General features: G+C 39.2%; 1 protein-coding gene across 1 annotated transcript; it reads left to right on the top strand.

Annotated features, from left to right (window-relative positions):
- The first annotated feature begins 5872 nt into the window (after positions 1-5872).
- On the top strand, positions 5873-18607 carry LOC122967731 (transmembrane ascorbate-dependent reductase CYB561). Its single transcript, XM_044332523.1, has 6 exons — positions 5873-5994; positions 9118-9325; positions 14208-14306; positions 14430-14533; positions 14662-14819; positions 15725-18607. Exons 2-6 carry the CDS (start codon positions 9121-9123, stop codon positions 15915-15917), a joined length of 759 nt encoding a protein of 252 aa, XP_044188458.1. The 5' UTR covers positions 5873-5994; positions 9118-9120; the 3' UTR covers positions 15918-18607.
- The last annotated feature ends 346 nt before the right edge of the window (positions 18608-18953 follow it).

Genomic DNA, 18953 nt, shown 5'->3' with positions numbered 1-18953 from the left:
ATTGTCAGCACAGGACTGAAGTTTCTGAACCAGGAGTCTTTTAAACTCTGAGAGACAAAAAAGGGGAAATGGGCAAGGAAACACAGGTGAGGGTAATGAGGTGATTGCAGTGATAGCAAGGTCTGGAGAGAAGTCTGAGGGCATCTGGTGAACTGGTGGAGAATGGCAAGTCTGGGGAGTAGGAAGAACGGACATGGCCAGGGAGCTGGGGATGGGAGTGTGTGGCTGCAGAGAGGGACTGAGGAGCAGATTGTGATGCTGGTATTTATTGTTCAGAAAATCTAATGCTTATATTTATGACCTGGAAGTCCCTAGGGGCTTCTGAAGGCCCTATGTTTACTGTGTGAAAGTTGGTTTTTTGCTGATCTGATAACTTTGTTTGGGAATATGTAAGCATAATAAGGGCCATAAGGTGGGACCTGCTTACTTGTTCTTAAGGCCCTATCCTGAAGAGGGTCTCCATATCAAAATCCAATTTTAGGACCTTCATTACTATATTCCAAAATGAATGTGGTAATATCCAGGTAATACCTGTAGACATTACACAGAGAGTGGGAGGACCAAGGTTAATCCAGCCATGGCTTTTATTTATTGTATATCAGAAGTTGACTATTTGAGAGTTTGAGAGAGTTTGTTGACCAAAGCAACTTAAAGACAGAGTAAATGATTCATCAAAAAAAGAAAAAAAAAAAATCAACACACTGTCAACAATGAAAGCACGGTGCAAATCCCAGGGAGCCTGCATCCAGATAGAAAGCTCCACTATGCATTCAAAGGTCACATTGGCTTGACTACTGGGCTGCCTGTTGAGATCAAAAAATGTTGTGCACATTCACAACGGCAAACAAGGAGGCTGAGAAGTAGAGAAAGAGCTTGTCTGATACTATATGCATGTTCACAATAGAATGATAACATAAAATATTATTTACAACACCAACAATAAGCACATTTCTAACAACCAATGTGTCTTAAGATGCTGTAGAGATGAGCAGTCTATGACTGTTAAATATTTACACATTGGAATATTGTGTTTCTAGTGTTGCTGTAATGCAACACGCCTCTGTGATCACCATAGTCAGATTGGATTAACCTGTTAAGGGGCCCCTGTTGACCCCTCACCCCTACTGTCTATGCAACATGTACAATTATTCCATTTAAATAAACACAGGAATATGAAAGATATTAGCACTAACTGATTATTTAAGACCCTCATCATGTCAGTTGAGATTCTGTTTTAGTTCTGTAATAGCCTGTGGTATATACGTTGATATTTAGAAAGAACTGAAGGGTCATATTGGATGCCAGATTTCCATAATTTAACAATGGTATTCATTTTTCTGTTCTACAGTCTAACTCAGAAGAACACTCAGATGGGCATGAATCTTTCCCCGCTGTAACATCGTGAGCAACTGTGTCGAAAATAATTCTGGTCACTGAGAAAAAGTCAAAGGGTACAAACTGTGCACCAAACAAGTCTTTGCTGAGAAACAAAAATATATCATGGAACAGAGCCTATTGAAACAGTAGCGCGGTGGGACTTCAGCTCCATTTGGGAATAATCCCGTGAGGTTTAGCAAAACTGATTTAAAAATATTTTTATTGTGACGCGTGCAGGTGAAAATAACTGTCACAGTGACAAGATTTACGATGGAAAAAAAAAAGCTCAATCTCACTTTCATTTTCACTTTGAATCAAATCATTGTTTACAATATAGGGAGAGGAGAGGAGAGCAGAGGAAACGAGAGAAGAGGAGCGGCACAATCACAGCTGACACTATAAATATTTTCACTCTTAGCACAGATACAGAGAGATGAGGAGGAGGTGGAGGGAACAGAAAAGACAGAGATAGGGGAAAAGGAGAAAGGAGGAGAGAGAGAGGGAAAGGTAGGAGAATGCGACAGAAGCAGGGAGGTTGGAGAGGAGATGAGGGGGAAGGAGAGACCAAGGAGGGAAGGAAAGGAAGTTAGGGGGTGGAAGAATGGGGGGGGGGGGGGTGACAGAGGAAAGATGCAGGAAAGGAGAGGAGAAGAAGAAGAGAGGAGAAATATTCTGCATGAACAGAGGAAAAGAAGAAGATAGAAAAATGAGAGAGAGAGCGGTGGAGGTGGAATGAAAGGACAGAGAGAGAGAGTGAGAGACAGAAATAGAGAGAATGAGAGAAAGAAAGGGCTATTCTGGTAATGATGTTGTTGCCATGGAGACGCTGTCCTCAGTCAGACTACTCCACAGGTGCCTCGTGGGTATTTTTAAAGGACTTCACTGATTGGTGGAGGTCTTTAGAACAGAAGGCTATTGATTGGTTCACAGAGGTGAAAGTCAAAGGTCATCTCATTGCATCCCATTACCCTCCAAATGCTTTCTCATCTCCTCCTGTTTTCCATCACAGTTAAACAGCACACATACTCACTGTGTTGTGTTTAAAGCAAAAACCCTTATTCTCCTGCTTTTTATCCTGTGAAAAGAGAAAGATGCCGTCATTTTCAACAGATACCTTAAAGGGCACCCTCCCTCTCAGTATATTTAAAAAATGCAACGGAGGAGTGGAGGGGAATGAGTGTAGAAGACGTGGTCTGGTGGCTACATAGTGTTTGATGCAGGGGGTGCAGGGACACTGACTGGCCACTGCTCAGTGTACCATTAATAGTGATGTAGTAGAGCTAACTAGCCGTGAGGAGCTAACGTCTCCACCCTCTCCAATCCAAACAGACTCATACAGTTAAGATCATTCTGAGCGGAAAAAGCAGTTTTTTCATTAGTATTGTTTGTAAAATCATCTGAATTAACATGATATACAAACAAGAAGCTACATGATGATGTGTACAGCACAAAAACAGTATGTAGTTCCTCTTTAAAGCAGCTATAATCAATTTTTTTTTTTTTTAACATTGAATCGTATGTGTGAAAGCCGTTGCTTGTAGTGATGAACCCACAAAGAATTATCACATCATCTCTGCAGTTCCTCTCAGCTCTATGGAGTGCTTTGGTGTCTTGCAGATCATTGTTCTGTTTTCAGGCTCACAACTTTAATGCAACTTTAACGTTTTGTAACATTGCTCTCACCGCTCTCATCAGTGTTGTTTTTGGACGTAACAGGCTGTTGCGTTCAATGACAAAGCTCCAAAACCTGACTGTAACCTACCTGACATCAAACATCAGTGGAGCATGTAGCACCAGAACATGACCCCCCCCAAAAATACTAATGTTGCTCCGTGTCCCCTGTGAACAGGCACCTGTTGTGTTGTGTTTGCAGCTTGTTTCACTTGCCTCTAAATCACCAATAATCTTGCAGCTTTTAAGAACACATTAAACAGAATTTTTTTATATGTGTACATTATTCTACAATTAAAAATGAATTCCATCAGAATTATCTGAAAGATAATATATTAGTATAACAATTAAATATTACAAAATGAAACTGAATAATATTTTATCTGCATTCGTTCATTCATTGATTTTATTGGTCACTTATGGAAAAACTACAGCGTATTTCCCAAAAGTTTCTAAAAGCCCTGACTCTGTTTTAACCCTTGCTCTGCCTGGGATTCTGGTACAGTCACCAAATTCTAACTGGTCCCAGGTGATACAGGGTGGACAAATAGAAATGTATAAAATTACACACTATCTCCGTCCTGAAATCAGTGTTTCTTTAACCGGGACTTGATGCTGCACCAGTGAGTGGACATAAACTCTCAGACTAATACAACTGTCACAGGTTCAAACCCACACAAGTAGAAAAGTGTCCAGTCATACTGAAGGAGGACAAAAGACTAATTATTATACTGGAAATAAGGTGGGCAAAATGAGCCCACTGGTGCTATTAAAAGTTCTTAGTTATTTGTTAAAGATAAGGAGAGAGAATGACGAGAAAAGACGAATGAATAACCTCAGTCAGTATCAGAATCAGTATGTGGCACACACACACACACACACACACACACACACACACACACACACACACACACACACACACAGCAAAAGGAGCAGTGGTGAGTCAGCCCCCTATGACTCACAGGAGAAATCAGAAATGTCAGACAGAAAAGGAGTGTACGCACACAGCAAACACACACACACATACACACACACGCCTACAGCCACCAATTTCTGACATTAATGAAGATAGCCTTGACAACCTCTGAGTTAAAGTGAGAGCGGAAGGCTTGACACACACGTACACACACGTACAAAAACACCTAACAAACTTGTGAGTGAGTTTCAAACCTGTAACACAAATCCATTTTCCAAACATGCTTCCTCCTATTTAAGATCTAATATGACGATAACAGCAATTTCCCCTTCACAGATTTTTAGACAAATCTCTGATTGAGGGAGGAATGCTGCATAACTTTACATAACTGAGACCCTCAAGCCCCCCCAGTGGGTCCTAGGACCCCAATCTGAACAGCAGGGATCCTACACTAAATGCTGCACTTCAGCCTGATCATAAACTGAATTATCCAGGACTGCAGCGCCCTCAAGAGGAGAGAAAGGAAGGGTGCATGTCTTGTAACTGACAGTCATTGCTGATACCTCAGCTGCCCTTACAAACATTACTTGAGTAAATGTAATTAGTTATTGTATTTACTATGTTTATCGTGGTACTTGTACTTCCAGTGCTTTCATTTTAGAGGGAAATGTTTCAACCTTTACTCTAATAGGAAGGTAGGGAAAATACATTCAAAAATGACAGCGTCACTTCCATGAATTGGGGAAACGTTTTTTAAAGTCTGTATTAGTTTGTTGACTCATCTTGCAAAACCACCAGCGTCATGCTTTACCCGGCGGAATATGAAGCAGTGGAAGATCAATCTGGACCAGGAACAGCATTATAATGCTGCTCACATGTTGATACATCAGCAATAATAACACAAAACACACAATCATATATTATGTTACATTCTGCATTATGATACCTTTAAGCAAATTCTGCTGATAACACTGTACTTTTTAATGTAGGAATTTATTTTTACATAATGGTAAGTAAAGGTTCTGCATACTTCTTCCACCACTGCAAACATTATTGTGTGAATGACTATTATTATACTGATTGCATAGTTATAACATGTAGAACTGCTGGACTGTAATGAGCCCAAATCATGCTCCACTGCACAATTGAATGGAAAACAGTAGAGGTGGATTTTATAATCAGCATCAGTACTATCAGTGGAAGTAACAGTAATAAGAGTAGTAGTAGTGGTAATAGTATTAGTTGCAATGTCACACCTGTAGCAGAGATAAAATACTTTATTATCCCAGTGGAGGAATTAGTCTTGGACATCACAGTGTCTGCAGTATGAAGATGTAGGTGGTTATGGCAGAAGTACTGGTATTAAGTGTTAGAAGTAGTGTTAGGTGCATTAATTCAGCTGATGATGCTCGCTCCTCCTCTAATGAGCAGCTATGATTCACAGCCAGACACTCCCATCCTCCTCCTTCTCCTCTGTCTCTCCACCATCTCCTCCCAGCACCCTCACCCCCCACCCCCACCTCCACCCCAGCACCTCCCACCCCCCACTCCAGTGTTGTCAAGGCAACAAACCTTTACACCAGAGCTGTTAGTCATCAATCTACGCAGTCCCCCCCCCCCCCCCCCCCCCCCCCCCTCCCTTGGTGTTATGCTGACGTTTCATTCACGAGTCAAATTCAACAGCTCCTTTTCATTCTTAATTTATTTTTGTTGTTGTTGTTTTTTTTAAATTTTTTATTTATTATACATCTGTTTCTTACTGCAAGAAAATGATTGTATATAATATGTAGCGTATAATATTGTGTGTTATATGTTGTCTGATACTGCATTTCGTTATTTCCTCCTTTACAATCCTGCTGTCACATGGGTTGGGCTTATTTGGGAGGGAATCCAAAACACACACACACGCACACACACACGCACACACACACACACACACGCACACGCACCGGGAGAGGGAGGAGGGAGGCGGATCTGTAAATCCAGACTCCAGGACTTCCTCAGCAGAGCAGAGCTGAGCCTACAGCGCAGTAAGTATCAGCTCCTTATTATTCTTGTTCATTTTCCCAAATGGAAACTGTCTTTTTAATGTTCCTGTCATCATCAGAGTGTAAGTTAAATAATATCCTTAAGATTAAAATATACTGTAGTCATGTTGGCTCCTACTGTATCACACCGCCAGGTAACAGGTGACAGCTCACTGCTCACTGTCGGAGTTAAAGCGTTAGCCTACAGTAGCCTGTTATTTCCCCTGGAGGGTCCACTTGTGCACTTGTGTGTGTGTGTGTGTGGTAGCACCATCCTCAGCCTGACAGACGGGAGTGATAACTGACTTTGTGAGGTAATAAAAATGACTTTAAGCGTTTGCAGAAGATGCGATAATAAGGCGGGCAGCAGTAAAGCCGTTTGATTTTTGCTCATTCCTGCTCTTGTCCTCATTTAGTTTCCTTGCGACACTTCCTGCTATGTGTTCTTAACGTCATGTTTGTTTTGCATGACTCTTCGGCTGATAGAAAGCATGATAAAAGCAGCAGATGTGGGTCCCGTGTCTGTTTTTCCCCTATTAAGCACAGTTTTATTGTCGCCCAAAAGGAGCTCTGAGCTGCTTATTCTCCTGTTAATAATGTTCTCATTACTCTTCAATCAGGACAAATTGAGTTAATTGCGACTTTTATGTATACTTTTTGTATAACATTTTTATTCCGTCAAACTTGATTTGTATCAGCACTTTATACAGTTTAGTGGAGTTCTTAAAGTACATTTCCTCAGTAAAGTAGCCTTCTTGGCCTTTATTTAAGTATTTTTTATATTTGATTCTACTTTATACTCCAATACATTTCAGGGGAAAATATTGCACTTTCACCCCACTATGTTTATCTAAAAGCAACAGTGACTTTCAGAATTTTTACATCGAAGAAAACATGATCAGTTGATAAAATATGATGCATAGTTATAGATTTAATTACACAACAGTATATATAAGCAGTTAAAATAGCCACCTTGACCAACCTAAGGATACGTGCACAATTTTTCAAGTCTGTCTTAAAACATCAGTCAGGTGTCCATATAATAATAATAATAATAATAATAATAATAATAATAATTATTTATATAGCATCTATAAAAAACAGAGTTTACAAAGTGCTTTTGACAGACAAAGCAGAGGTAATACAATATAAAAGCAAAGACACATGACACAGAAAGCAATAACAAGTCTGACATTATGAAGGCAATGAAAAACGACGGAAAGACGATAAAAAAGACATCATCACATAAAAGCAAGTCTGTAGAAATGAGTTTTAAGAAGCGATTTAAAAGAAGTTAGTGATTCTGCTAACCTTATCTCCTTAGGCAGGTCGTTCCAAAGCCGAGGGGCCCTGATGGCAAAAGCACATGAACAGTGGAAGATGTTTTCCTCGCTGTATTCATTCCTCCTGTTCATACTGGCTATTAAAAGATCCCCTTCAAATGTGCTTTCGATGTAAGTGATGGAGGCCAAAATCCACAGTGTGTCCACACAGTCATTTAGTGCAAAAATGCATTTAAAAGTTGATGTGAAGCTTATATGAGGCTTCAGCAGTCTGAGTTAGTCATATCAAGTGGATATCTGACACATTTACAGTCTTTTTAGCATCAAATTCCCTTCTTTAACAAAAAGAGAGACTTACATTGTAAGTGCATCATGAAGGGATCTTCTTATGGTCAGTATGAACAGGAGGGATGATTATGGCAAGAAAAAAAATATTTCAGTGTTCATTTGGGCACCTGACTGTTGTTTTAAGACAGACTTGAAAAATTGTGAACCTGTCCTTTAGAATGCTCTTACATGCTAATGCTTAATTAAGAATTATGATTGTTATGTTCCAATAATATGATGATATTACACTGAAAGGGGCCACTCTTCTGAGTTTTGTCACTTTAAGTACATTTTGTTAATTCTGTACCTTTACTTAAGTGTAATTTAGAAAGGAGGCCTTTTACTTGTAATTTACTTAAATAAATGATCTGAATACTTACAAGTAGGCCAATGCATTAATTAAAGTGCTGGTACTTTTTTAATTGTTACAAATGAAATAAAAAAATGTACAGACAGACTATAAGATGTTCAGGTTTATCTCTGTTAATATGTCATAAATATTACAAGCACAAGATTGTAAAGACATAGACAGACAAAAAGAAATAACTAGTTAGTTGTATGAGTTATATGAAGGGAGGATCAGTGGTGCACCTTGGTGCCGAGGTATCAGTCTAGAAAGGTGTTTATCCAGAAAAGTATATTGTTCATGATACTCAGTAGCTTGAGCAGCATCTTCTCTCTGACACCTCCACCAGAGAATCAGGTTCCACTAGAGGATTGGTGCAAGCCAACCTGATGAGCTTGTTCCTCCTGTGCTTTTACTGCCTTTACAGCACATTCTAGCCAGTTATCTGATTTAAGACTCATCCATGTTATTGCAGCTGATAGTAGGGGATCATGGTAACTGGATTTATCTCTAAATCTTGGCAATGGCAACTATTTTTATTCTTTTTTTTCCATTGTTTTCTTGGTGTATGAAGGCACTGACATGGATTCACATTGTGGTTAACTGTAGCAGCCCAGGCTGCATTGACTGTATAGCAGTGGAAGCTGATGGTGATAAAAACAGTTCCATTTTTAGACAGTCATGGACCTTTGGCTCTTGTGAACACACCAGAAAACTGTGGAACACTCTTCAAGTGAATCCTCTTAAGCATGGCCAGACTAACCTGTTAAGGTCCCAAGTGCAAAAGTTACTCTTCATCCCCCGTTGACCCCACCTTTGACACATGGCCCCTATACAAGATAGGCCCTAAAGACTAGGACTAACCTCAGTTAATGTTAAGTAATGGTTACAAATTTTCCTTCCTAAATTGTTACATTTCATGATTTTAGTTCCACTCTAAAGCTGTACTGGGTTAAACTCTGCAACAGTATATGAGGGTTAAGGGATTAAAAATGATCCAGTTATCACATCTAGATTTCTGCAAAAGAAACCAGATCACTTTGTCATGTTACACTGTGTTTGTCTTTCTCTAACTCAGCTTCCTAATTTAATTACTTTAATTTTGTCCAGCAAATGGTACAGCCTGCGGCACCAGTCGTACTCAGTAATCTTTCTCTTTTTCTGTCTCAGATCATGGATGATTCTGCTCCACGTGCTGGTCGCTCCATGTTTGCGTGGCTGGTGGGAGGGTCACAGGTCCTGGGTCTGGCGTCAGTGGTGCTGACTGGTGTGTGGATGGGTCACTATAGCGGAGGTTTTGCCTGGGATGGCTCGGCACGGGAATTCAACCTGCACCCTCTGTGCATGGTGCTGGGGCTGGTCTTTCTGCACGGCGATGGTGAGTTCACACTGATCAGTGCAACACTGTCACTCTAGGAGGAAACCACAAACTGAGGTGATTCCAATTATAGATCTAGATCTAGAAGTCACTAGGTTCACTGCATCAAAAAATGCTGCAATGCTGCATCTGTGTGGTGTTTTGATTACAGTTTTATTTCTCATCACCTGTTTCAGTCCCATGATTGAATGTTTTCATCTTCCACTTCAGAGCACAAAAATTAGTACGAGACTATAAAGGTTCCAGGATGGATTCAAAGTTGAAATAATGTAGTTAAATAATGAGTGCTTTTACTGTTAGCACTATTAAAAAAATAATGGTAAAACAAAGTAAATATATAAAAAGTAATGGCCATTTTTCACACCATTAATGCAAAGTTCTATTTCAATTTGTCAACAAAATTACAACCATACATGTTTAGTTAAGCCTAGCCTAACAGTTAACATGTTAACATGCTAATGTTCAGACTGTTAGCATGCATAATTAGACTTAGAAGACTTTAATATCCTCTGAGAGATAATTTGTGGCACAGCACAGAACATATCAGATAAACAAAAACAATAGTCCAAGATCATCTATAGCAGCCATCATACATATCATCACAGTCCAGGCAGGCATTTAAAGTGCATGTCAATAACTATATTCCAACAATAAAATAATAAGTAAATAGTGAGTATACTGCACATCCCCTGTGTATCCATGTATGTCACATCCCCTCGTCCATGTATTCAACACGGACGGCGTGTTACTACGTCAGTGTTAATCTTAGCATTAATCTCAATGCACTGCTGTGGCTGAGTGGAGTTCCCCCATTCATTTTCTATGGGTCGTGAGTGACTCATTTATCACAACACTGTGGGATAGCAGATGATGCATGAATGACCAGCAAAAAGCTGAAAAAGATAAGTGGTGAATCAGGAGGTTTAGTCTTTAAGTTGAGGATGGATGAAAATCTATATTACAATATCTGGAATCCCTCTTTCGCACTATGCCCATTGCTACCAAGATTACATATACAAACAAAAAATGAGTGATGCTCTGGTCAAAGTCAGAAAAGTGCTATACAAATAAAGTCTGATTCATTCATTGAGTGATAAACCAAAGTAGATGCAAAATCATAGGATCCCTAAAATAATTAGATTTATCCTCTAGGGACCTTGCATATCTGTAGCAAATGTCATGGCAATCCATCCACTAGTTGTCAAGATATTTAACTTAAAACTAAAACTCTCAAACTTGTCGTAGTGCTAGATGAAAAGTCAGGGGATCACTTAAGTCAGCAGGGTTCATCCTCTGGGGACCACAAATGTCTGGACCAAATTTCATGGCTTTCCATCCAATAGTTGTTGAGATATTTCAGTCTGGACCAAAATGGTGGACAGACCAGCATTGCCATCCCAAGAGTCATGTTACTAACGTGGCAAAAAAATTTAAAATAGATTGAAGTCCTTGCAAGAAATAACCACTGGTATCTTCAGATAAACCTGACTGGTCTCCCATCAAGTTCTTACTGTAGTCATGGTTACGATGCCTTATTTTGGGATTAACACTAAAATTGAGTAACACAGGAAGCAGAGGTGAGCAGAACATGGATGGTGTATTTTAGTTAGCCAGTTAGTATGTGAATGTGGTTATGAGTGTGCGCATGTGTGTCTTAGCCTCAAGCACTGTGATGCTGACCTGTTGTATTAAGCTAACACTACCCAGACAACCCTCAATCCTCGCTCCCCTACCCAGCATGTCTGATTTATACAGAGAAGGAGAAATGGTTTGAATCATTCAACCTGCCACTCTGTGTGTGTGTGTGTGTGTGTGTGTGTGTGACATATCCAGTGAATCTTTGACATAGTGGCCCAGCAGAGAATTGAACGAACGACACAGGAAGCGCCAGTCAGCCAACTGCAGAGATTTAAATCCACCCTTGACCAAATGAGGCACTTTTTATAACTGAGCCCTCTAGTTCGTCTGTGTTATACTGCTGCTGTGTCCCTTCATATTTATAATATAAAATGTATTTAAATTCTTAGCTACATGTTCTATGAATGTAGAAAATCCCACTACCATCACAATGGTTAAAGCTTTGAAGACCATTTGGACCAATTTAGTTTTGTGATGGACCTGACTAAAAGGCAAATGGAATGAGATTGCACATCTGCAAGAACAGGATGTTGCTGCTTAAACATTGATGCTTCAGTATTAATAATCTAACAATGTCATATATAATATAACATATCAGTCAGAGGGATGAAATGAGTACGTTTACTTTAATACTTTAAAAAACTCTTACTGATAATACTTTTATTTAAGTAGGATTTTTCATGCAGGACTTTTACTTGTAATGGGGTATTTTTACATCGCTGTATTGGTGCTTTTACTTTTACTACGTAAAGGATCTGAATACTTCTTCCACCACTGCCTTTATGTCTACTTCTATCATTCTTCACACAACTACTTTTTTAATTTATTTTTTGTGTGTACAGCCAAGTTCAACACCATGAATGTCTTTGAGGAGAGATTGTCCACAAATATTTGAACAATGGTGTGTCTCTCCTCTGTATGACAGCAGGTTTTTCATCCTGCCTTCCATTGTGGCTCTTCTTAGTTGCTGAAAATTTTAGATTGGCAAGTTTTGTGGTGAGCTGCTGTCCGAATTGTCGCTGTCCGGGTTTTCTATGATGTATTCATCTTGACTGCTCATGCTCCAGTAAATCATGGTGACGTCTGTGGTCCCTGAAGGACAAAGTGAGATATCACCATTTTCCTCCTCTTTAGCTTCGCTCCTGCAGCCCTGGGTACTTTTGCTAATGAGAGTAACCACATTAGTTCAACTGGTTCAACAGGACAGCTGTCTGTTACAGAGCCTGATTGCATTAGAGCGATAAAAGTAAAGGTCAGCTGGATATTAGCGAGCCTGGGGGGGATCCTCACACACAGACACAAAACCACACGCCTCAAAGCTTATTTGTTGCCTCAGGCTACATCCACACCAACGTGGTTACATCTGACAACACATCTTTCTTTCTCTATAATTTGTACCCACACTTAATCTGCATTTTTGGCCACTTTGAATTTTAACTCCTGGGTTGTGCAGAGTGGTCGTGGAAAAAAGAACTCACATATGATGTCATGTGATCAAATTTTGGGAATCTGGCACACCTTGCTCTTCGTGCTCATTCTGTAAACACTGGCAACTGGCATTTTGCACTGAAAAAAGTGTGAAGCTGCTTAGTGGAACTGGTACAAAGCTGCTGGCTTAGGTAGCCAAAAGAAGGATTTGAAATGAACACAAGTAGCAATTGTGTAAAGTTTAGCCTTTTACTTCAGTAACGGAAAATACATCTGGGGGCTCAGTGTCTGCACACTATGCATGTATGCTCTCATCTTTACACCCTCTACAGTATATGTGCTGTAATTATCACATGTCTCTGTCATATGTTCATCATGTCTCACACATAACTAAATACATTCACTTTATTAGGAACACCTGTGCAAGCAGATACAATCCAATACAATTGCTCTGCCATAAATTCTACTTTTATGAAACTTCAATACATTTTCAGTTTTTGTTGACATTGTCAGAAAGGTGATAATTCTACTTTATGTTTATTATTGAAGTTGTTGTGTTTGGTGGTGGTGTACTGGAAGGGCATTATATTGAAAAGTGTTCCTAATATTTTGCCTCCCTCATTTATGGAGTGGACAAAACATTAGGAACACCATTCAATATAATGTACCCCAGTACACCACCACCATTATTGACCTCAATAATAAACAAAGTGGAATTATCACCTTTCTGACAATGTCAACATAAACTGTAAATGTATAAGTCTCATAAAAATAGAATTTATGGAAGAGCTGTTGTATTGGATTGCATTTGATTGCTCAGGTGTTCCTAATAAAGTGGTCGGTGATTGTATCTTGTAAATGTATGGACACCAGGATTGTAAATGAATATGTATGCATTATTTGGATATGAGCATATAATGCACCTTAAACAGACATGAACAGCAAATTATGAGCTCAAGTTCAGGACTATTGTAAAAGTGCATGCAAAATGGTCAAGGGAGCTTTATCAGAATTTTGTCAATAGATGTTTATAGACACTACAGGAACAACTTTTTGTCACCTGGACCTGCTCCCATTGCTTGTGCAACCTCCTCACAAATAAGCAATATGGTCTAATGGTTTTTGAACAGTGTTTTAAGAACAAGACTGGGAGTTTACAGCCATGCTAGCAGCTCAGTGAGGTTGTGGTGCTTTGAACTAAATGCTAACATCAGTATGTTAATAACATGCTGATGTTTGGCAGGTATGTTCCCCATCTTAGTTTAGCATGTTAGCAAGCTGACATTTGTCAGCTGATGGGAATGTCATAAACCAACGTACTGGACAAATAAAAAGTGAAAAGTCAGAGGATCGTTAAAGTTATTACAAATCATCATGAGGGGGACATGAATATCTGTACTAAATTTTGCCGACATTGCCAACAGGCTAGGCAGCTAACAAGGCTAAAAATCATGCAAAGTGTAATTTTGACTTCCCACTGTTAAAACCTTAAACTCTGTTTCCACCTGGATTTTATTTTTTAGGTTGGTCTTCAAACACAAATCATGGGTGGGACGTGGTTAAAATACGACGTTATGATAATTATTTTGTATATTTTTAAACTAAAGCATATGTATGAGGAGCATAAATGGCAGTAGAAAACAAATGTAGCTAATAGAGATTTGTATATATTTTTATATACAACATATAAATCTATATATTATAATTTTTAAAATATTTTTATAATGGACATAATTCATATCAGTTTTCTAAAATTATTGGTAAATTCACTCTGCCTCTAACTATGAACCCCCCCCACCCCCACCCCTTTTTCCAGCCATCCTGGTCTACAGAGTATTTCGTAATGAGGCGAAGAGGAATGTGAAGGTGCTTCATGGCATCATTCACCTGTTCGCCCTCATCATCAGCATCATAGGTGAGAGAGACAGAGATGTGCGTGTGCGAAAGACACCTACATCAGCCTATGTCTGGCACCTGGATATGTTTTCTTGAACTCTTAAAGCTGTGTGTGTGTGTGTGTGTGTGTGTGTGTGTGTAGGCATTGTAGCTGTGTTTGACTTCCACAGATCAGCTAAGATTCCAGACATGTACTCTCTACACAGCTGGTGCGGCATGGCTACCATAGTCCTTTTTTGCATACAGGTACACACACTCTCACACACACACACACACAGACACACACACACACACACACGGATTAAAACAATTACACTCTCAGTTTTTTAATCTGCCCCTTTTTAATCTTGCTCTTTCTTGGTCTCTCGCACCAGTGGGTGATGGGTTTGCTCTTCTTCCTGTTTCCTGTTGCGTCGTCATGGTTACGAGCCGCGTACCTCCCCATCCATGTGTTCTGCGGTCTGGTTCTGCTGGTTCTGGCCATAGGGACCAGCCTGCTCGGCATCACGGAAAAACTCCTCTTCAGCATCATGTATGTCTTTATCTGCCTGTGTCTCCATTTCTCATCATTATAGTAACATATTTTCTCATTTACCTCTAGTGGTATCTAATTTTTTTTAAAGCAGTTTTGGGGATTGACATTTCAGTTAAATTTTGAGCTTTAAAAAGAGTTGACATGTCCTTTGAAGTGTAAGCACTATAAACAGTTGAAGTATAATTGTTGAAAGTATTTGGAATTTTAGTTTCAAGTTTAAACCCTGATGGCATGAGTAGTCAGTTTGCACAAAGCTGAACTGGTGATGAGTAAGAGCTGAAAGCAGTTGTCTGTCATTTGAAAAGTAAAAGGCTGTGCCGGAAATCCCGGAAATCCCTGTTTACAGTCTGACACAGTCAGAGATGAAAGAAGTCAAAACTTCAGTTGAAGTTGAAACGCTGGTGATGGTTGAAGCTGGGAGAAATTACCTGGAAACTGCTTTGAGTCAACAAATACTCCAGCATGTAATTCCCTGTAAAACAGCAAAATGATGTTGTTACACTTGGGTTTTTGTGTGGATTAAAAATATTAGATATTATGCATTAATTAGTGAGCTTCAGAGATTCTGTTACTTTTGGATAGAGCCAGCTAGCTGTATCCCTGTCTGAAGTCTTTATGCTAAGCTAAGCTAACTGGCTGCGGGCTGTAGCCTTATATGTAACGGACAAGTACGAGAGTGATATAAGCACATTGTGTAATAAGCACATTTTCCAATATGTTGAACTATTCCTTTAAGAATTAAACTGTTTGTAGTGGTTAACGATATTGGCCCGATATCTAGAAATCTATCTCCCTTTCTATCAGAAGTAGCTCATCTATGTTAAGATTTTGTATTGCTATTTGAATCTCCTTTGTGCCTGTTTCTCTATCTTCTGAATCTCTCTCGCTCTCTCTGGGCCCAGGCCAACCTACTCTGCGTTCGCCCCAGAGGGGGTGCTGGCCAACGTCTTGGGGATCCTGCTGGTGTGTTTTGGGGTGCTGCTGGGGTACTTGATCTCCAGGGAGGAGTACAGACGCCCACCCAACCCAGAGGAAGAGTGTCTGTCTGTCCACTTCAAGACCCTGACTGAGGGGGGGTCACCAACAACACCTTGACCTCAGTCTGACGTCTGACTCCCCTTCATCTGGATACAAACAGTGTTGTGCCAACAGACTAGCTGTGCTACCAGTCTATGTTAATACTTGTCAGAATTACAAAGTTTTATTATAAGGGCCATAAACATGGCCAACGGCAGAAAAGACTTGAGGGCGAATTCACAAAGAACGGTTTGTAGCTGCTGATAGCACCATCACTTGCGACCACAATCTGCCCCGTCTCAAGGTCTGATTCACAAAGATATTGCACTAATGATATTACAGCGCAAAGACAACCATAAAGTTTTGCAGTTGACTTCAATTTGCCCTTGTTTTGTGTCTGATTGCAATTATCCATGTGGCAATGTATAAATGTTGCCTTTGTGCCAAGGACACAGTAGGAAGGACAACTGCAGAGAGAAAGAGAAAAATTACATTTTCAGTTCACAAGCTACAAGTCCTGACCAATGAGGTGCAGAGGCATTGCTCAAAACTTCAGGCAAGGAATTTAAATGTGACATGATCACTGGAAAGTCTGACACCCCTTTTAAATGCACTTCAGTTACCACCAACTCTCTGAAGATGCCAGTAATTTCACTCTAACTGTGTGTGCTCTTCTTAGTGAATTGGACTGTTTTTGCAATGATGCTCGTTTCAATGGAAAGGGGGGAATTTTGTGCCAAGTGTATGCATATTACCTAATTTAAATACATGCAAATAGCAAAGGGACACCAAGACAGTGCAGTTTGGGGTGCACTTCACCCTTTGCGGTTGCTTTGTGAATTACATGGTTTGTTTTTGTCTTATCTGTGCAGATTTAGCAGCTACAAAAGCTGCACAATCCTTTTGTGAATTCGCCCCTTAGTTCAAAGTTTTGGTTCATTATATCGTATCTCATAGATTACTGAACAGATGAGTTACCTTTCACCCAAAGTTATTTATTATTACTTTTGTTAAACAGAATGAATAGAAGAAGCCTAGTAAAGTACATAGATTCTAGCAGAAAGAAAATGGTATCACACCAAATCAGATTCAATATATAAATCAGTGTGTATTTTAAGAGAGAAATAGCAAGGTGTCCTCATTTTGAATGGCTTCAAATCCTGTATGTGTTGAAAGTATTTAGAATTTACAGAAATTCACTCTAAAGCTGGATTTATGTTTGATGCAAGAGGTTAACTTGAGCCTTGCTGTATATACAGAATAGGTTTTGATTTACAGTTCAGAGTAAGATTTCAGAGAAGATTATTGACTCCTTCCTTAATATTATCTTCAATATTGGCTTGTTGGAGATAACACAAGAAGCTAATCCCAGTTCTTGCAGTCTCTACATAGTTTGAGGCCTCTGAACTTTTGCATGTATCTGCTGTAGGAACAACATAACCCTTTAATGCAGTATTAAGTATAAGTGAAGCTTAAGAGTCTCTGCAGCTCAGAAACTGTTTGTCTGGGAGCAACTAGATCTCAAGATGGGCTCCAGCAGTATTGTATCTATGGCCTTGGTACAAAAACTGAGAACTAAACTCCGACCTGACTGAACCTGATACTGCCAAATGTTAGACCCAAACCCAAGCCAAAGCTATATTTTTGCTTTATTTCACTTATTACTGATCATTGACCAGGCTAATGCAATGCATTGGCTACACTCTGTCTCTTTCTCTCTCCCCACAGTTACATAAGAAAATAACAAAACCCTAACCTAGACTGGGACTGAAGACTGAAGAGACTGAGATCAGGCATCACAGTCCTGCATACTGGTCAGAAGTTGCCACTATTGTATAGTTTGGCTCTGTTATACACCAAAAGTCAAACTGACATTACGCTGACATTTGACCTTCTCCTTGATCTATGTATTTTACTTGGGACCACCCATGTCTGATTTCTTGATATTTCATCGTTTTGCATTTATCCTAGAGCATAATTAAAGATTTTTGAAGGTCAAAAGCTGTAATATCTGAAAAATTCTGCAGCTGGACTTCTGCCAAATGATGATCAAAGATGAATCAACTTCATTGAACTGACAAAACTCTATTGTGAAATTAGTAAGACTGCAATGAAATGTGTTAATGTAGAAGTGCGTCATAATTGTAAACTTTTAATGTCCGCATCAAAATGTAAGTGAGTTATTTGTTCTCAGATTAAACCATCATTAGTGACTTTAAAGGTGGATTACAAATCTATTGATGGTATTTCTAAAGTCATAGACTTTTAAATGTCACAAGGAAAGGAAAGTTTAGCTTTTGTGAAAAATGATACACATTACTCTTTGCACTCTAATAAAATCTGTCCTTTTATCTGATGTTCAACAGTATCTGTGTCTGAACAATGGCCATTTGTGAGAAGCAGTTTTCCCACAAAACAGAGCATAAGCAAAATGTATTCCATTTGTGTATCGCTAAGCCGTTTGTGATTAAGTAGGGTGTCTGCTCTGGTTGTATTCAGATGTATGTTATAAGAGTTTGGTTACTTAATGCACTTTTACCAATGTTAAATTCATATCTTTGAATGTGTTGAAACAAATCAAAAACATGCAGCTTTTTTTGTTTGTTTGTTTTTTTGTCCTGACTTACGGACTCCAGGACTACAGTGTTGGTGCCTAATTGAAGCTTTTACAGAAAATTTGCCTTTGAAGTCGCTGAAGCCCATGTATTTTACATTTGTGGATGTTGTTTGTCTGTACGTAATATTTGAAAATAAAGTCTTAATCTCATTGGAACACTACAGTGACTTTTTTCTGCCATTGTGTTTGGCACCTAGACTTCTGATATAACTTTACTGTAGATGTTAAAGCTGTATTTAATAAGACCAAGAATCATTAATCAAGCTAGCAGTTCTGTGAGGCTGTGCTTTGTGATAAATGCTAACGCTAGCATGGCAGCATGCCCAAAATGATAATACTAACATGCTTACCAGTATGTTTACCATGTTCACCATCTTAATTTAGTGTGCTAGCCTGCTGATATTTCCTAGGGGGAATGTCATCAGTTTTGAATATTTGGTCTTTAACCAGGTGCGCAAATTAAAATTTAATGTTTAAAAAATTAAAAAATGAATTTT

This window comes from Thunnus albacares, chromosome 17 (assembly GCF_914725855.1).
Source record: "Thunnus albacares chromosome 17, fThuAlb1.1, whole genome shotgun sequence".
NCBI classification, from domain to species: Eukaryota; Metazoa; Chordata; class Actinopteri; order Scombriformes; family Scombridae; genus Thunnus; species Thunnus albacares.
Note: the sequence above shows the minus strand (reverse complement) of the source record. Positions and strands in the feature narration are given on the sequence as shown.

Coding starts and splice junctions, on each gene's coding strand:
- LOC122967731 (XM_044332523.1), top strand. CDS start 9,121: ATGGATGATTCTGCTCCACGTGCTGGTCGCTCCATGTTTGCGTGGCTG. Junction 14,534..14,661: donor TAGTCCTTTTTTGCATACAG/GTACACACACTC, acceptor CTCTCGCACCAG/TGGGTGATGGGTTTGCTCTT. Junction 14,820..15,724: donor AAACTCCTCTTCAGCATCAT/GTATGTCTTTAT, acceptor CTCTGGGCCCAG/GCCAACCTACTCTGCGTTCG.